Source organism: Vipera ursinii (genome assembly GCF_947247035.1).
Source record: "Vipera ursinii genome assembly, chromosome: 8".
NCBI lineage: Eukaryota > Metazoa > Chordata > Lepidosauria > Squamata > Viperidae > Vipera > Vipera ursinii.
Genome location: NC_139519.1, coordinates 16,788,842 through 16,808,961, shown reverse-complemented (window position 1 = coordinate 16,808,961; position 20,120 = coordinate 16,788,842). Strand labels below are relative to the sequence as shown.

The window sequence follows — 20,120 nt, the reverse complement described above, 5'->3', positions numbered from 1 at the left end:
GCCTTCTCGGCTGCCTTCCACCAAGCAAAATCAGTGGGGAAGCTGGCAGAAAAGGTTGCAAATTGCAGTCATGTGATATCGCCACTTGAACAACAAATTTCCCATGCCCAATTGTGGTTGTATGTCAAGGACTACCCGTATCAATTTCCCCAGAAATATATTCTCAATCTAGGTATAGAAATGCGGCAGGCATGCATTCATAAGACCATTTGTGTGTGTGTGTGTGTGTGTGTGTGTGTGTGTGTGTGTTTGTGTGTATGAATTCTATGTGTACCCAGAAATGTGAGTTCAGAGGGCCTTTCCTTCAAGTAGGCAGGCATGGGATTGCAGTCTGATTCTCAGAAGATGTAACTTCAGTGTCTAGTTATTCTACCTCACTTCCCCCCCCACACACCCCTAATTAGATAATGTGGAATAAATTATGCAGAAGGTGCAAATGAATTCAATTTCCATAATTTATGCAACTTGCAGATGATGACAACCAAAGATGTTTTGGATGCCTGGAGCAAAGAAATCAAGCACTCCACATCCTCGGAACCTCTGTGAGCATAAATAATGCATTAATAACAGAGCTAATCGATCAATTAATTGATTCCCTCAGTGCACTGATTTACATTGCCCCTGATTAAAAATAAGGATTGTTCAAATAAAAAGGCTGCTCTATTTGTTTTCATGTGGTAGACATCTTGCTTCAGCAGACATCTTCGGCGTAAATAAAAGTACTACTGTTTAGGTCTAGGATAAGCAGTTCTTTCTCCAGAGAAAAGATAGGATGGTCCTTTGTAGAAACTAGCCTGATTCGGGCTTTGTTTGCACACCAAAGTCATGACTTGTTTTAAGCATGCTTCACAGAACATGCTCTAGTGATTAATAGTCAAAAATGAATGAAATCCATTTCATGATAGGTTGTCCATAGTCCATGTTTCCTGGAGCACTGTAATGTCACAATGGGAAAGAAAGTTGATGAAGCCGGGATCTCTGGTGTTTGCGCTTCTCTGGCAGGGAAGAGACTATGACCTGATTAATATAATCACACTAACTTTACACAGCAGTGTAAACAAGGCTCAAATAACTAAAATAAACAAATGCGACTACAGGTAGTCCTCGGCTTAACAACAGTTCGTTCAGTGACCATTTAAAGTTACAACGGCAGTGAAAAAGTGACTTGCGACTTACGACCATTTTTCACAGTAACATCCCGACGGTCACATGATCAAAAGTCAGATGCTTGGCAACTGGCTCATACTTATGATGGTTGAAGCATCCCGGGCTCACATGATCCCCTTTCGCAACCTTCCGGCAAGCAGAGTCAATGGGGAATCCAGATTCACGTAACAACTGGATTACTAATTTATCAGCTGCGGTGATTCCCTGAACAAGTGTGGCAAGAAAGGTCGTAAAATGGAGCAAAACTCACTTAACGAATGTCTCGGCAGCAGAAATGTCGGGCTCAATTCTGGTCCTACATTGAGTGCTACCTATGTTTAGGACGATGCGTAAATCTTTTCTGTCCTCAGTTGTTGCCCTCTTCTGCTTCCCATCATAGCTCTCCAAGGCAGCGATTGAAAACCAGAAGCTTTTCGTTACTTCCTACTTACCTAATCTCTCGGTAATACGGTGTTTGTGTTACTAAAGGCCGTTTTGATGAGTGCTGCGACTGAGATTGTATCAGTTCCAAAGTACTCCTTCCAAATCTTTTTTTTCAATTCTATAAAACATCCCTTATCCAGGTACTTAACCAGCTCAGCCCTAGTTGAGTGACTATCGCTTTGCTTACCGTTGTTTCTGGGCACTGAATTTCTTAAAAGTGCAGTCAGTGGTGGGATTCAGCTGATTCGCAACCACTTCGGCAGAACCGGTAGCTAATTTTTTGTTGCCCATTCCACTTAGGCCTACCATTTCAAACAAGTGACTGTATAGTCTCTTCTTAAAAACTTCCAGTGTTGGAGCATTCACCGCTTCTGGAGGCAGGTTGTTCCACTGGTTAGTTGTTCTAACTGTCAGGAAGTTTCTCCTTAGTTCTAGGTTGCTTCTCTCCTTGATTAGTTTCCCTCCGTTGCTTCTTGTCCTGCTTTCAGGTGCTTTGGAGAATAGCTTGACTCCTTCTTCTTTGGGGCAGCCCCTGAGATATTGGAACGCTGCTATCATGTCACCCCTCGTCCTTCTCTTCATTAAACTAGACATACCCAATTCCAGCAACCGTTCCTTATAGAGCATCTTGGTTGCTCTTCTCTGCACTGTTTTCTACTTCCAATGGTCAACTCTCCATGTTCTCTCTTTTGCTACCTATGTCTTACCCTCAACTTTGGGAGAAGCAGCATTGCCAAAGGCTTCTAGGAATTGAGGACCGAATACCCTGTTGAGACATGGGCCTTGGCAAGTGGGTCTTCAACAGCTTGTCATGGCCAATGTGCCATGGCCATCTCGACGTGGCCAAATTGGTGCGGGACAACTTTCCATGGCCAACTCACCACGGGACAACTCACTGAGGGACAAGAGTTACCCTAGTATTGAAGACATAGTCAAATCGAATCATTAAAGAAAGGATGCGAAAGGAGGGACAAAATAAAATGTGCACAAGGAAAATTAAAACATTTTTAAAAATTATTTTGAACAATTAAATTGAACTGTCGAATTGTCCCGCAGCAGGTCGGCCTGAGGCAAGTTGCCCATGGCGATTTGGCTGGGGCGAGTGGTCCCATTCTGTTGGCAAGTTGCTGGTGAACTCCACTGGATGACATCTACCCCAGGTGTCTATTTTATTGAAAGCCAATAGAATCCCATTTGAGATCCGTGTTTCAGCACAGCTTTTGTTGTTTACTGTGGTAGGGCTTCCATTAATCTTTAAAAAAAAAACGTTCCAAACCTCTGCAGGTGCTTATGTTAACCAAACAAGGATCCTGCTCATTGGCTTTCGTGTGTGGCTAATTTAAACCTTACCTCTGTCATCTCTCACCACGGTGTTGGAAAATAAATGTCGGGAGGCTTGTCTTAAAAGAAGAGCCAACGAGCTGCAGAGTTTAAACAAACAGACCTCACTCAGTTGCCCATTTTAGCTTTAAGCTCTCCTTTCAACTTTCCTTTTTGTGATGACTGCTGTGTTATTTCAGCCCGGGGCATCGCAGGATGAGTAGAAAGTGTTAGTTTTGCACGCCGGTTTTATGAATTTGCCTGAAGATAGAGCACTTTGCAGCCAATGAGGAATCCCACAGATCTTTAGTTCTATCCTATAAAATTCCATTGTGCCTTTCAGTGGCAAGGCTGCTGTTACGGTATGAAGTACAGATAGACATCGGCTTACAAAGGTTCTTTTAGCGAGCATTCGGAGTTGCAACGGCACTGGAAAAAAAGTGACTTAGGGCCATTTTTCACCTGACCGTTGCAGCATCCCCCATGGTCCCGTGACCAAAATTCAGACGCCTGGCAACAGACTCGTATTTATGACAGTTGCAGCGTCCCTGGATCGTGTGATCCCCTTTCACGACCTGCTGATGAGCAAAGTCAATGGGGAAGCCAGATTCACTTCACAACCCTGTTGCTAACTTAACAATAGCAGTGATTCACTTAACAACTGTGGCAAGAAAGGTTGTAAAATGGAGCAAGAACCCACTTCACAAACGTCTCACTTAGCAACAGAAATTTTGGGCTCGAGGGCTAGCTGTGTAGACCTAGCCCTGCATCTTCTTTTGGGGTTGGGGGGGAGGGAGGGAGGAAGGAAGGAAGGAAGGAAGGAAGGAAGGAAGGGAAGGAAGGAAGGAAGGAAGGAAGGAAGGAAGGAAGGAAGGAAGGAAGGAAGGGAGAATAGATGCCACTCAACCAGAGGTTAGTGAGAAAGAGATAAGTCAAACTGGGGGCCTGCCGGTCCATTATTGCCCCCATCCCCAAAGGCCCTTATCAAGGATGCTGAAAATTTTAAGCCAGGATCCTGGAAGAGCTGTGTTTTTCTTTGCCTTCAGCTAAAGGAGTGAGTTTGAAGTCTGGAAAAATAGAAAGCTGCCAGATTTTTCTTTTTCCCAAATAGCCTCATCATATTTATAGCTTTCACAATATGGACGTCTTGGTTCAAAGCGTGAGAGAGAAAATTTAGGTGCCAAAAACCGTTCCTTGGGAAATAAGCTGGTGTACATTTCAAAATACCTTACACAGCTTTTAACTATTGTAATGCCAAAGCGTTTTCTCCATAGAATTGGGGCGGGGGGGGGAGGTTCAGAAAGCAAAGGAATAAGAATATCTCTAAGGATGGAAAGAGAATGAGAGGAAGGATTAAATAGCATTGTGCTAACTACATGTGGCTTTTCCTAATTAAAGCAGAAGGCTCTTTTTTTAAAAAAACAAACATATAGGCAATAAAGCATGTGAGCCTCCCGCTGAACAGGGAAGTTACTTTATTTATTTGATTTGCATGTTCTGTTCTTCTCTTGCTGTCCATGATATTTCTCCCTCTATTCATACATATCCCCTGGTTATAACACTCCGTGGAATGATGGCACCAGGTTTCTACAACAGGCTGCACAATGGAAGCAATTTCCTGCAATCTAGAACGGCTTCACCGATGAATGTGCATTTTCTCAGCCACGGCAGCCCAGAGTCTTGCAAAACAAAGTGATGCTCTGCAGGGAAATTGTTCTCTTCTGCTGTGATAACTCTGGTTGATTTGCAGGGACAGACAGGACAAGCCTGCCAGATGTATATTGCCTGAGAGAGAATGCTGAGATCTGCTTAAAAACAACCCAGGGAGCCCCATATCGGAGACAGTAGCTGCAGGGAAAGGTGTTTCCTAGGAGCATAGAAATGGCTACATCAGGAGCTGCCCCATATATATTTTCTGGGTCAGTTACGCTGATATCATTAGTGTCACAAGCTCCCTTTGAGGAGGGAGGGAGGGAAGGGAAGGAGAGAGGGAGGGAGAAGGAGGAGGAAGGAAAGAAGGAAGGAAGGGAGGGAGGGAGGGAAGGAAGGAAGGAAGGAAGGAAGGAGTCTTGATCAGTGATGGCGAACCTTTTAGAGACCGAGTGCCCAAACCGCAACCCAAAACTCACTTATTTATCGCAAAGTGCCAGGGCCACATCAGCATTGTGGTGCCCTTGGGGGGGGCGGGCAGGGAGGCGCTTCTGAGTGCCGCCTCTGGCACGCAAAAACCAGGGGTGCAAAAATGGGCCACTGTGATGCAAGGCACAAAAACTGCCGCTGCCACCCTGCAGGGTGCAGATACAAGGCGCTGCACCATGGAAGAACGGGGCAGGGCTAGTGAGTATCATGCAGGCACTAGCCCCACCCCATTTGCAGCGCGTGTGTGCTTGCGGCCCCGTGCGTGCATGCATGCATGTAAAATGCTTCCCCCTTCCTTTTCTTCCAGTCCACCAATCGACAGTGGTTGGTGACCTCTGCTCTACCACCTCTACTTGAGCTTTTTAGTCGGCCGTTTCGCCTCCTTTGTGCTGGGCGGGACTCCTGCTCCGGGCAGCAGTGGTGGCCTGATGGACCTGCTGCTGGCAGCGGTGGTGTGTGTGCCCACAGAGAGGGCTCTGAGTGCCGCCTCTGGCATGTGTGCCACAGGTTCACCACCACTGGTCTAGATTCTTTGATTCTTCTTTGTAGCCAACTCAAGAGGAAAGCAACTGCAGATTAATATAACTGCAAGCTCTTCAGAAATATAAAATAGAGGTGGAGGATGCTGAAACAGCAGCTGAACGTGCCCAGTAAGCCCCAAATGCTACCTGACTGTTGATGCTCAGTTGTGTCTTCCAACGCCTTGTTTTCACTTTGAAGCATCTGCTGCCAGAGGCGGCCACTTTACAGTGCAGAATAGAGTCATCTTTGAAGTTGGCAGTAGCAAAATGGGGAGGGGGGCAAAGTCTGTTAAGGGAGGGGTAGGCATCCTGCCAAAGGCTTACAAAGAGCAGGGTGATCTCCTTGTGATCTCGCAGGGCATGTCTTTCTGACAAGAGACATATTTTCATTTCTTTTGCTGTTTGGGGAGATGCGGTTTATTCCCATTGTTTCTGCCTCCTCCGTGACATTTACTCACTTTTTACAAATCTTAATCTGCCTTTGTTCTGACATAAAGCTGCTGTTTGTAATTATAGAGAGGGAAGCCATTTCACCCCTACATCCACCCCTTCCTTCGCTAATTCTCCACGTTTTTCTTGTTATCCTGGGATTTAGGGAATATTGTTCAAATTAAGGGCTGCTATGTGTACATCTCCGAGAGACCTAGGGCAGGTATTTCTAGTAAACCGTGGCCCATCTGCCTTCAACTCTGGTGCACTTGGAGAAAGGTGCCACCGGTGGCTTAAGGCTGAAGATAGTGTGGCAGGGAAGCCACCCAGCGCCACATGAAAATCTTGTTTCAGCATGTGCAAGTAGGATGTCTGTTGGGTGCTCAGGCGTGAAATAACTTTGCTCAGCCTTCAATGAAGAGGCAAGCTTGTCGGCATCTTGAGAGCGGGAGAGAGCCAGCCAGCCAAAAGGTATTTAAAAAGCATCTGGAGGAGTGTGGAAAGAAACCCTGGGAGTGGGTAGGAAAATAATGAAATCCAACCATTAGTCTTGGATATCGCCGATGTACGTACGCCAACGGCATTTGTGGAGAAAAGCGAAGTTGACAGCATTCACACCTGTTCTTCATGGATCTTGTAATTTGGCTACAGGCAAAAATTCGATACAGGTAGTGAATCCTGACCGCAGCTGAGCCCCAAATTTCCGTTGCTAAGGCGAGAGAGTCGGTAAGTGAATTCTACCCCATTTTACAGCCTATCTTGCTACGGTTGTTGTTAAGTGAATGACTGCAGCTGTTAAGCTAGTAACCCGACTGTTAAGTGAACAGGGCTTCCCCATTGGCTTCGCTTGTCAGAAGATCGCAACGTGACCTGGGTCAGCGCAACCGTCATAAATAGGAGTCAGTTGCCACCGCCTGGGTTTTGATCATGTGACCGTGCGGATGCTGCAATGGGTGTAAGTGTGAAAAGCGGTCCTACGTCACTTTTTTCAGTGTGGCCGTAACTTCGAACAGTCACTAAATGAACTGTTGTAAGTCAGGGACTACTTGTATCTCGCTGAAATAAAGATCAAGGATTGGCTTCCTCAAAACTCCCACCTCTCCTAACAAAGCAGCCGCCCAAGAGCACCCTGGAACTACGGAAGGCGAGAAAGAAGCTACCAGGCAACTGGACACAACCACACAACTCTCTGCTGCCTAGGATGCCAGAGTACTTCGCTGGGTCTCTCTGTGACCTCGGGTAGGACGATCGAAGGACAAGCTAATAAAATGGGGTTCCCTACGGAAGATATTTTATGTGAATGTGCAGAAGAACAACCCAACTCATGATGTCCTTCGACATGCACAAAGAAAAGGGGGTCAAATTATTCTCCAAAGCACCAGAGGGCAGGACAAAAGAAACAATGGTTGGAAACGAATCAAAGAGAGAAGCAACCTGGAATGAAGGAGAAACTTCCTGACAGTGAGGACAACTAACCAGTGAAACAGCTTGCCTCCAGAAATTGTGGCCGCTCCATCGCTGGAGGTTAGAAAGAAGAGTCTATACAGTCACTTGTTTGAAATGGTAGGCCTAAGTGGAATTTTCCTCCAAAGGGATTTTCCCATGTACAGTTTTTTTACCAGGAAACATAGATAGGCCAGGCTACAAAAGTCAGTGCCCTCCTAACCATACCCAAACACTCTGAATTTTTTGGCGATGTCCATTTTGCTCTATGAGTTCATGGTGACCTAACCCTAACCCTAAGTGGAATTTTCCTCCAATGGGATTTTCCCATGTATTTTACCAGGAAACATAGATAGGGCAGCCTAGAAAAGTCAGTGCCCTCTTAAATGTAGGCAAGCCCTCTGAGTTTGTTGGCATTTTCCATTTTGCTCTATGAGTTCATGGTGACCTAACCCTAACCCTAACTGGAATTTTCCTCCAATGGGATTTTCCCATGTATTTTACCAGGAAACATAGATAGGGCAGCCTAGAAAAGTCAGTGCCCTCCTAACCATACCCAAGCACTCTGAATTTGTTGGCAATGTCCATTTTGCTCTATGAGTTCATGGTGACCTAACCCTAACCCTAACTGGAATTTTCCTCCAATGGGATTTTCCCATGTATTTTACCAGGAAACATAGATAGAGCATCCTAGAAAAGTCAGTGCCTTCCTAACTATAGAACACCTCCAATGTCCCTTCCAGCTCTATCCTATTCTATTCTGGTGAGATAAAATGCCATCTAAGTGGCCCAATCCTGGGCGAAACTTCATCTAGTTTTAAACCTAGTTATTTTACCTGCTTTTTACATGTCCTCTATATCTCTATTTCCTATTGGATCCTTATTTTAACCCGCACAGCGTTGAACCTTATATATCTGGAATTTGAAACTGCTCGTGACACGAACAAAAGGATTGAAAACCGTTAGTGAGATGTTCTCCTTTAAGGAGAAGAAAATGAGCAAATTCCTTTCCCATCAAATTGAGGCAGAATGGTTTTGAAATTGTAGGAGAAACGTAGCTCACCACTAATGTGAGGCTTCGTTCCCATTTCTCCCTGGGCCTCTCACAGAAGGACGGAGTCTGCCATTTCAGCAGCTTCACAGTAAAAGGGGGGGGGCGGGCGGGAAAGAGGCTTGAGTAAATATTTAGTCTTGTCCCCAAAGCTAATATCACAAAAGCAAAAAGGCTGCACTTAGGCCAGGTTGCTGCCCACCCCCAAGCTTTGCAGCTGGAGGCTCAGGGCTGCCTTCTGCCCTTGAGAACCAGTAGCAACAGATGATGTCCGCTCCTGCCAGCTGGGATTCTTCTCTCTGATTGCTCTTCAGAATCCGATGCCTGGAATCTGGCCCGCAGGCCAAAGAAGCTGGCTTGCCTTCTTAAGAGCGGTGACAGTTGTGTTTTTTTAAATCCCATTTATATCCCACCCTTCTCCGAAGACTCAGGGCGGCTTACAATCTAAGAAGCACAAATCAATGTGCTTAGCAGTAGCCTTCATTCTATGTATAAGCCTGCTTATTAAGGCTTTCGGGGGGGGCCCAAGCGGCATTTTTTACAAAGTCAGCTTATTGCCCCCAACAATCTGGGTCCTCATTTTACCTACCTCGGAAGGATGGAAGGCTGAGTCAACCTTGAGCCTGGTGGGACTCAAACCTGCACTAATTGCAGGCAGCTGGTGTTACTTAAGGAGGCATTAGCGGAGCAGTTGAATCCATTAACAGCGGGGCTCTCATTTCCCCCCAAATTCAGTTTATTCTAACCCTTTGCTAGATCATTATAGTTTGTATATCCCAACTTATGCATCTTCATACCAAAGTTTGCCTCATATAAATATTTTTCCAAGCACTTTTCCTTCATCTAATGTTGTTTTATGCTGTTTTACACCACGAGCACACTTTCTTTTGTTCTTTTTGCATTTTCCCTTTCCAGTTTATGTACATTTCCCCCTCTCCTTCAAAAGGATAACTGGATGATGTATGTTGATTGAGGAAGGGAGACCTTGATGATAGGATCAAAAACGCAAATGGAGCAAAATTCTCCAGATGCAACTGTAGTTATCTCAGTTATCTCTGTCTGTCTGTCTGTCTGTCTGTCTCTATCACAAGGAGTTTTCTGGCTACTGTTTTGACAACTATTTAAAATTCTTCTCCTGGCTTTGTTTATATAGCAGTTCTTTGTGGCATGAGATTCTTTGGTTCCTGTTCTGGCCATTCCTATATATCTTGTCCATATGCAAATATAATGCAAACAAGTAAACCAGGGAATTGAATATGTCATATGGTTATAGTTTTCTAAAATATCAATAATTAGTTTGGAATAATGACTTCTTCTGTGTCCTGTTAGCAAATTAAAAATCACTATGGAATTAAAACTAAAAAATGAATACTGTAGCCAAAACCAATGGCAACACAATATAAATCAAATGAAATCTGCACTGTAAATAAGTTCAGACCTTGTTATTAAAAGGGATTCCGATTTAAACGCCTCATAAAATTAAAATATAGATTCTGTGCATTAAAAAAAGCCAAATTTCGAATATGGTACCAGCCCGTGTTTTACATTATAATTTAAGAATGGTTCCCAGGCTGAGCTGAAATCTGTGTCAGATTCGTTTCTCAGATAGGAAATTATTCTAGATGCTGAGGCATATTCCCATAGCTTAGCTAGCCATTCATTCATTGGAGTTATACATTTTAAGGCTCATATAACTAAGCAATTAGAATCAATATTTTTTTCCATTTTTGAGCACAGGGCAGTGTTTAAGGCTTACAGTGATAGTTTTATCTCTTAAAGGTAAAGGTAAAGGTTCCCCCGCACATGCGTGCTAGTCGTTTAAAAACTCTAGGGGCTGGTGCTCATCTCCGTTTCAAAGCTGAAGAGCCAGCGCTTGTCTAAGGATATCTCCGTGGTCATGTGGCCGGAATGACTAGGTGCACGGAACACTGTTACCTTCCCATCGTAGTGATCCCTATTTTTCTACTTGCATTTTTACATGCTTTTGAACTGCTAGGTTGGCAGAAGCTGGGACGAGTAACAGGCGCTCACTCTGTTACACGGCACTCGGGATTCGACCCGCCAAACTGCCAACAATCTCAGCATCCTAACCCACTGAGCCACTGCATCCCTTTTTATCTCTTAAACACCCCACAAACCAAAAAGGAGGTCTAGAAATATTGTCTCCTGCCTCAGTGTCAACATGACCCTGATCATACCTGCACACATGCACGCACATGCACATCCACACACAGCTAAAAACATCTGCCTATACCTGGTGACCAGAGCAAATATCCAGAATTCCTTTCTAGATAAACAAACAACAATTAAAAGGTTCTGTCCTAGCTAGAGGATCTTGAAATGTGTGAGATCACTGCTACGATAGGCGAATTAATCAATAATTCTAGCGCTTATCAGAATTTAGGATTTCAAGGCTATTGACCACTGCAGCCTGCAGATAACACTTCTCCCAAATGAGAGGCTCTTTTTTGTGCGTGTCTGTATATTTTCCAGCCTCAGCTGGGATTCTGGCTTTTAAGCTTTGGTTGGGGGTCAAGGGTCTTGCTTTCCTTCGGCACAAATTAGGCATTATATTTTGGATTCATGGCAAATGGAAATGTATGCTCCTTCCCAGATCATTTATGGGAATAAAGATTCTCAAGAGTTTGGCATGTTTGCGAACTCTGGCACAATTTTATTTTGTTGATGGAGTGATTCATATGTTTTTTCTGGCGGCCGTACAGAATAAAAAACAAATATGATCAACAAATTAAGGCATACCAACCATAAAATCCTTGCTTCCAAACAGATTTTTGAACTGGTTTCTCTTTGCCTTCTCTGTACTCAACCTAATGACAGAGAGTGGGATTGTCCTAGCATGTTTTTTAAAAAATAGTGTGGTGAGGAGGTGGGATTTGTGTGTGTGTGTGAAGTTAGATAAATAAATCGATTTGATGTAAATTAGTCTGTATTGTTTATCGCCCTTTAGTCAGGAATGAGGGGAAAGTGGTGATTTCCCCCCTCCCCAGATATAGCCAATAGTGATTCTTATAAAAATCGGTAAGTAAAAAAAAATAAGATGACAATGGTCCTAAGGCCAAATGTGAAGTCATGAGTAAATTTGGAAATGGGAGATCTATGTGAAAACTAAAGCTCCAGGTTGGGAGTGGTAGGCATCCAGTTTGCATCCGATTGATAAAGAGAGGCAAAATATCAGTGCTTTTCCCTCGGTCATAACCTATGTAAGCTGAACCAAGTTGTCTCTCCTTTTGCTAAGACATTTCATCTACCAATCGATAGATGGGATAATTAATTTTTGAATCAATTTCTTTTAAAAGGTACTCTCTTGGCATGTGGAAATGATTTAAGGAATGATGTGGTGAAGAGATGCTGCCTAAGAAATAATCAGAGAAGAGAGCCAGGAGCCCCAAGTGGCTTAATGGTTAGAGAAAGAAATTTAGGAAGGACCTGTCCTAATGGATGAAGCAGTTAAAAGTGATGGGAGACTTGTACCTTCAGGCTTGCAAAATTCTGTTAATGGAGCTGAAGAGCAGGCAGAACTGGGGGAGGTAGAATTAAATATGTCATCAGCTAAGAGTTGTTGTGTTCCCATAGTGCTCCAAATCCTGAATTCTCTTAACCCTTATCTGGCACCAATTTAGTATTGAACTATAGCTGACCAGATTCTTGTGTGTAGGCTTGAATAAATCTATGCTGCAGCTTATCCGATGGTCCCGATTCTTTGTGCCCGATAGCAGCCTTACAATAAAGTAGAATTAGCTCATCTAGCCATGTTTCCTCTCTGGTTTATCCTGGAGGGCTGACAGGTACAAATCTTGGCACTGTTGCTGTTGTTGTTTAATGTTAAAGCCTCTTCTGACTTGGTGCCTGCTGTGAAGCACCAGTTTTCGTCTAGAAATAGGCTTTCGTTTTCTCCTGAAAGTGAAGTCTCGATTCCCATTGATTAACTAAAGCAGAGAGCTGGCAAGATGTCTCTAATGAAGCCATGATCTTTATGATAATCTTTGTGAAAGGCCTTTCTGATCTTTATCTTCCTGACTGCTTCTGGCCCCAGGTCTTTAGATATTTGAAGAAGGATGTTACCCTCAAGCTTCTCCAGGCTGAAAATATTCCAACTGTAAAATTCTTTACATATTCCGCAAGTTGACCATTGCTCTTTTATACAGCCGTATCTTATCTTGTTCCTAGGTGTGCAAATATATGCCCGTTTGAAGGCCATCATGGTTATCCTTCCCACATTTAATTCCATTGCTTTGGGGCAGGTTTTCCACTTTGTGAAGATGATTTGGGATATTATAAAGTATTAATTTCCCTACTTCTGCTTAAAGCTGTAACAGTTGATAAAGGAATTCTCTAATGTGAAAGAAGTGAAAGATGGAACTTGCCTAGATGGAGGGGGCGGGGGAGGGAATGAGAAAATGCATGTCTCTGGCAGTTACACCCTGGTTTGTCATAGAATCTAAAGCAGACCACAATCCCTCAATTGTCCCAAAAGTACCTTTTCAAAAGGTAACTGAACTTTCTGTGCTTTTTCTCTTGAGGATATTTTGCTTCTCATCCAAGAAACGTTTTCAGTTCTGACTCATCATCTTGGACGAGAAGCTCAATGTTCTCAAGAGAAAAACAAAACACAACAGTCCAGCTGCCTTTTGAAAAAAGCACCATTGGGACAACCGTGACCTGGATGACTGAGGATCTCCACAAATCTCTCAATTGGTTCCCTGATAACTTGCCCTTCCTTTTTTTTCCAGCTCTTCCTGATCTTGCCCTCCGTTAATACTTCCTCTTTTCCTACTTCTTGATCCTCAGCTTCGCGTCCTCGCCTTGAGGATTCATCTCCGCGGATAATAGAGCATCCGTCCGACCTCATTGTACCCAAGGGGGAACCCGCGACACTCAACTGCAAAGCCGAAGGGCGGCCCACGCCCATCGTTGAGTGGTACAAAGATGGTGAGCGGGTGGAGACGGACAAGGAAGACCCCCGGTCTCATCGCATGCTGCTGCCTAGCGGCTCCCTCTTTTTCCTGCGCATCGTGCATGGACGGAGGAGTAAACCGGATGAAGGCGTGTATGTTTGTGTCGCTAGAAACTACCTGGGTGAGGCTGTCAGCAGGAATGCCTCTCTGGAGGTAGCCGGTAAGTAGATTGTTTTGTCTGAACATTATCACCTGGATATATTTGATGTCCTGCTTTGCTAGCTTGACATGAGAAAGGAGTTATGGGGTTGGAAAGGAGTTGCCTTGAACTTGGGTTACACATTATGTGCACCAGTTCTGGATTTTGGGATGAATAATCTTTTGGCAGCCTTCAGACGTATTTAGTAGGTTACTTAATTGTAGCACTGGAATTTCCCATTTTATTAGAAGGAAGCCACTTAATATATCTGGTTGTTACAAAGCATTTTGAGAACTGGATGGTTTGTTGTTGTTGTTGTTGTTGTTGGTTTTTTTTTTTAAAAAATTAAGCTGAAGAGTTTTAGGCTTTGAAAAATATATTTGTAGAAATTTACTTGTGTGCCTAAATACAAGAAGATCTATAAAATTTTGCATCTAGCCTCACCCAGCAGGAGAATTGCTCTTCAGATTTTCTGGCCGTTGCTCAATATTCTTCTCTAGGAAACTTCATTCTCTTCTCCCTTTTACTTTTCTCCCAGAAATGTCACTCAACATTCCATAACTGCTTAATCTTCACTGGTCCATTCAGCTCTCTTGCATGGTTGTTAGATATAGACAATATAAATATAAAAAATTGCAAGTATCTTTCTAGCGATCTAATTTGCAAACCTTGAAGCTTTTTGTGTTTCAATGCCACCTGAATATTTATTTCTAGTTTGGCATAGAATCTGCTGTAGAGCAGGGGTCCCCAACCTGCGGGCCAGTAGTGGGCCATGGGACCTGGTGGCCACCAGGCCATGGGACAGGCTGGCCAGTGCATGTGTGTTTGCATGCACACCCCCTCACTTGCGCTAGCACTGCAGCCACGTGGCATGAAAACAGGACGCTATGCCACAGGGTGCAAAAAGAGGCTGCCGCCATGCCTCAGGGCACGAAAATGGGATGCCGCCATGCCACAGGGTGCACAAACGGGTACTACCATTGATTAAACATTGTTTAATCATGTTTTAATAATTTTAATTTTAATTTTTGTATTTAACTTTTATGTATTGCCCTGTTCACCGCCCTGAGTCTCTTGAGAGAAGGGCGGTATATAAATTAAATTAAATTAATAAATAAATAATAAATAATACCATGCCGCAGGGCACAAAAACAGGCCACCGCCATGCTGCAAGATGCATAAACAGCCTCCGCCGCACCGCAGGGCATGGAAACAAGGCACAGCAGCAGACAAGAACGTGGCAGGGTTAGTGAGTATCATACGGGGTGCTATCCCGCCCTGGTTGTGGCATGCACGTGCTCACGGCCCCATGTGCATGTGTGCGCGCACCCACAGGTGTAAAATGCTTCCCCCTCCCTTTTCCTGGTTGGTGACCTCTGCTGTAGAGGTTTTGATCGAGTCTGCAGTTGCAGTTTCAGCAATAATATAGCTTTAGGATTTCCCTGACCACTCTGGACTTTTTAAACTATAGTATGGCCCCATAGTTGACCTGTTCAGTACCTATAATTAGATGATAATGGTTTAATCTTATCATCTAATTATAGGTACTGAACAGGTTACTGCCTTGCTTGCAATACAACAGCATCCTTCTCTAGTGTAAATATCCTTTATATATCTGGACTTTAGCTTTCAGATTTTACAGTCATTACCGAAAAGTCAGAAGTGGAAATCTATGAATCCAGAAGGTAGCAAAGCTGGAAAGAAGGATCATTTCTACTGAGAAGTTCCATCTTGGTACCAGAGCTAACACTGGTGGCTGCTTTTCTTTTCTTTATAAGACATAATCCAATATTGCTTGACCCTTTCTGTCTGCTTAGCACATTTATTTATGTACTATCCTTTATGGCTGACCGTGACACTGTATGGTCTCCTTCATAAATATGTATCTTCCAGATACATTTGGGATTGCAAATCTTGATATTCCCGTGCTGCCTGTAATCACAATTTAGCTGGAAGGTTCCAAGACAGGACTATCTTCAGTTCCTGGAGATCGTGGCATGCTGTCGCCTTTCAGTAGAAGTTGGGACTTCTGACGATCTTGGTTGCCTGAGTCTGGGACAGGGAATGAAGGAAAAATGTTAGTTTAGTCTCGCAAATGAAGGCGAAGATACGTGTCCCAGGATAAATGTTGCATCTTATCTGGGTTGGTCATCAGGACCAGAGAACTCGACTTCCAAGCTATTGGGCTCCAGCATGAGTCGAAAAGCTTGTTAGCTTAATTTAGCCAAGATCACAGTTTTCTGTCTGCCATGAAGCAATTTTTACGTATCTTCCAGTTCTGTTTCTTTTAGGTTATCAGGTTAGATCAGGCATGTCAAACTCGCGACATCACGTGATGTTGCGTGACGTATTGCAACTTTTTCCCCATTGCCGGCAATGGGGAGGGCGCAGTTTCGTCGTGATGTATCTTGCCCACGGGCCGGCAGTTTGACATGCCTGGGTTAGATGGAGGTTTGACGGCCTGTGAGATCAGATGTTCTCGTATCGATGGGTGCTTACAGGCTTTGTTCTTAGTGCCTGTTTTAAAGTTTCTTCCTGTGTTTCATTGATATTATGTTTTGCCTTGTATTTAATGTGTTGTTAGCTGTCCAGGGATGCATCTACAAGATGAATAGTGACATAAGTCAATTTAATTCATTAATGTTGCTTCTGCACCTTCTATGTCATATTTTACTTTGACCTGTATTTTGATGAGTTACGGAGATTCAGCCCTAGCGTCTTTTCTTCCTTGCTGAAACTGAACTACATTTGAAAATAAGGAATCGAAAGCTCAGAATAATAGAACAGAATAACAGAGTTGGAAGGGACCTTAAAGGTCTTCTAGTCCAACTCCCTGCTCAGGCAGGAAACCCTGCACCATTTTAGAGAAATGACTGTCCGTTCTCTTCTTAAAAACTTCCAGCGTTGGGGCATTCACAACTTCTGGAGGCAGGTTGTTCCACTGATTAATTGTTCTCACTGTCAGGAAATTTTTAAGTTGCTTCTCTCCTTAATTAGTTTCCATCCATTGCTTCTTGTCCTGCCTTCAGGTGCTTTGGAGAATAGCTTGACTCCCTCTTCTTTGGGGCAGCCCCTCAGATATTCTTTTCTTTAGACTAGACAAACTCAATTCTTGTTACCGTTCTTTATATGTAGCTCAAGACAATTCCTTGGAGATTGCTGTGTGTCATAAAGAAGCACGTTTTTTTAAAAAGGAGCTTACCCCAAGATGGAGCATCTTGTGACTCACATACATCCTCCTTTTCCAGGGCCTGTGCCCCCCCCCGCTTCTCAAGATAATGTCTCTGAAATTGAGTGGCAAAGAGCTGCATCTTACCAGCATGATTTTCTGTCATTTTTAGCAAAAAGAGATAAAATGCATTAACTCTAAAAAAAAAAAAGATGAGGATAAAGGGCTGAAAATTTCACCAGCCCCCTCCAGAGATAATATCGTGATGCTATCATGATTATGCTAGCTCTCAGCTGCTCCAAAAATTGATTCTTTGGGAGGGGAGGGGAATCAGTACAGCTCCTGGCTGCAAGATGAAGTTCTTGCTGCCCTTCCTACTGTTGTGGGTCTGAGGAAGGAAGATCATATCCCTATCCTTTTCGAAATAGTTTTTTTTCCCCCAGTTACGTGCTATAAAACATCTGGCTGGAGACGTGTGAGTGACAGGTTTTCTGTTCCTCTGCTCCTCTCTCCTTTGTTCTCTTCTCTTGCTCCAGTTTCCTTCAAATGCTACTTCTCCGAAACTAAAGGCTGCACCGTTCCATGCTGACTGACAGTAAGAAGGCCCAAACTAGGAAGAAAACAGAACTAATCCCATTCATTGTGGGCACCTCTTCAGCAGATGTTTTGAACTATTGTTCCCAGGATTCCTTTACATTTGCAGTTGGCAGGGTCTGAGGGTTCCAAACATCTGGAAGGGGCTTCCGATTTTTTTTTTAATCTTAAGTTGTAAGCCTTTTTTTTTTCCTCAAGTGAATTCATTGAAGATTATAGTTTACAAACTAAATGAAAAATAGAAAAAAGATGCAAAGGGAAAAATCAGGAAAGGCATAAAGAATAGAGGGGGGAAAGGAAATACAATTAGTTGTCAACTTATGAGCCTTGGTGGAGCAGTGGGCTAATGCCTCCTTAAGTAACACCAGCTGCTTGCAATCAGTGCAGGTTCGCATCCCACCAGGCTCAAGGTTGACTCAGCCTTCCATCCTTCCCAGGTAGGTAAAATGAGGACCCAGATTGTTGGGGGCAATTAAGCTGACTTTGTAATAATGCCGCTTGGGGGTGTGTGTGAAAGCCCGAATAAGCAGGCATATACATAGAATGAAGGCTACTGCTAAGCTTGTAAGCCGCCCTGAGTCTTCGGAGAAGGGCGGGATATAAATGGAATTAAAATAAAAAATAAATAAATATACATAGAATGAAGGCTACTGCTAAGCTTGTAAATCGCCCTGAGTCTTCGGAGAAGGGCGGGATATAAATGGAATTAAAATAAATAAATAAAAATTCTTAATGACCAAAGTTACGATGGTGGTGGGAAAAAATGGCTTATCAATGTGTGATCACTACTCACACTTACGATCATTACAGCAACCCCACAATCATAGGATTACAACTCTAACCAATGTCTTGCAGTCTTTTCACGAGACGCAACTGTCTGGAGGGTGATTTTTGTTCCTCTCCTTTATCCATAGAGGTCTTGCCAGCTCTTTGTTCTTTGACACATGTGTTGGCTATGCTTTTCATGTAGCCATCTTCAATCTGCCATTCTTCTCTGGAAACATATCTTATTTGTAGCCTATATAAGGAGGCTAAAGGGGCTTCTTGCTGAAGGTTTTTGGAATGGTCCAGAAGGATTGGAGACAGAAGAACAGAAGTAGGAAGGAAGAAATAGCACTTAGACTTATACAGCACTTCAATCCTGTTTTGAATCTCATGAAGTTGCCAGCCAATTCTACACGTGGCAATTCATTGTATAAGAGAAACCCTTTCTCTTGTCTGTCCCCTTTAGATTTCTTGGATGGCACCCCTCTGACCAGATTCTAATTTTATGTAAAAGTTGGAGAATATGTAATTTAGGACAAAAAATGCAATGAGAATCAGCATTGCCAGCAATGGTGGTGGTGGTGGTGGGGTAAAAGAGCCATGGTGGTGCAGTGGTTAGAATGCAGTATTGAAGGCTAACTCACTGCTCACTGCCAGGAGTCCGATCCTGACCAGCTACAGGTTGACTCAGCCTTCCATCCTTCCGAGGTTGGTAAAATGAGGACCCAGATTGTTGGGGGCAATATACTGATTCTCTAAACTGCTCATGGAGATCGCTGTAAAACACCTTGAAGCGATATAAAGGTCTGAGTGCTATTGCTATTGCTATTGTGTACTTTAATCAGTTGTGTGGTTCATCCTGTAGCATTGGTTAGGCTTACCAGAAGTGGTCCAATAGATATCTTGTATGACATGCCCAGTTCTATATCAGCAAGTCAAGCTTCTTCATTTTATTCTGGACACTTTCTATCAAATTTAAGCCAAGAACAAATCCGCAATTCGTAGGTCCATTCAGTTCTTCTGATAAACTCTTTCTGGCAACTTGTCCAACCACATTCCTGGCCAGCACTTCCAACCTGTGTGGGTGCCTTAGGGATGGGGATAAAATCCATGTCGGTTATTTATCTGCCCTGACCTCAGAGCCCAACTCCTGCAAGGCTGTCCGAGGTGCCCTCAGCCCATTGTCCTGCTAATGGTTTTATAGAGACAAAGATCAACAAACAAACCTTGTGAAAAGCCTTCAAGTTTGTGGGAAGTGACACAAGAAAAATGATGGCCTTCCTTTAAGGCAAGGCTGAATGCCACAAGCAAAGGAAATGATATGCTAGTTCTTCTAAGCACTTGAAGCCACTAATATTTACAGGCATCTCCTGAGCTGAACTTAGCATAAATGCTACCAAATGTAATCTCTCCCTCCCTCCCTCCCTCCCTCCCTCCCTCCCTCCCTCCCTCCCTCCCTCTCTCTCTCTCTCTCTCTCTCTCTCTCTTAGGCTGCCAGCTATGGCTATCAGTGGGGTTGATAAAAGGTTAAGGTTAAAATAAAGCTATCAAAGCTAAATAGTTTTCTGTTGGGTAATGTAAACTTAAAATAGATGGGCAGTTTTCCTTTGTAGAATTCCTTTGTAGAATTTTCTAACATTGCAATGGTGAGAAAAGCCATCAGAGAATCTGTGAATAAATGTTCTTATTCAGATTGGGCAGACATTTATCTGAAATGGTATAGGGTCTCCTGGTTGGGTGGGGGTTTGGGCTGGAGGATCTCCAGGGTCCCCTCCAACTCTGCTATTCTCTTATTCTATGATCATGTGTCCCGTCCCATCAAGCCCAAAGAAAGTCTGGAATGGTATAGGATCTCCTACCATGGGCAGGGGGCTGGGGTTGGGCTAAATGTCTCCAAAGCCCCTTCCATTCCTATTATTCTATGTTCTAAAAGTTCAGCTTGCTTCACATTGAATGAAAAAGTCCTTCAGATTGGCAGATAGAG

The 20,120-nt window shown here is 43.6% G+C and overlaps 1 protein-coding gene across 1 annotated transcript in view; it reads left to right on the top strand.

Annotated features, from left to right (window-relative positions):
- Positions 1-20,120, top strand: part of ROBO3 (roundabout guidance receptor 3) — a gene marked incomplete at its 5' end in the record, with an annotated part of 235,330 nt that overhangs the window by 83,455 nt on the left and 131,755 nt on the right. The window contains one exon of the mRNA XM_083368521.1: positions 13,303-13,629. Coding sequence (XP_083224647.1) covers positions 13,303-13,629 — 327 coding nt within the window. The remainder of the gene's footprint in view (positions 1-13,302; positions 13,630-20,120) is intronic.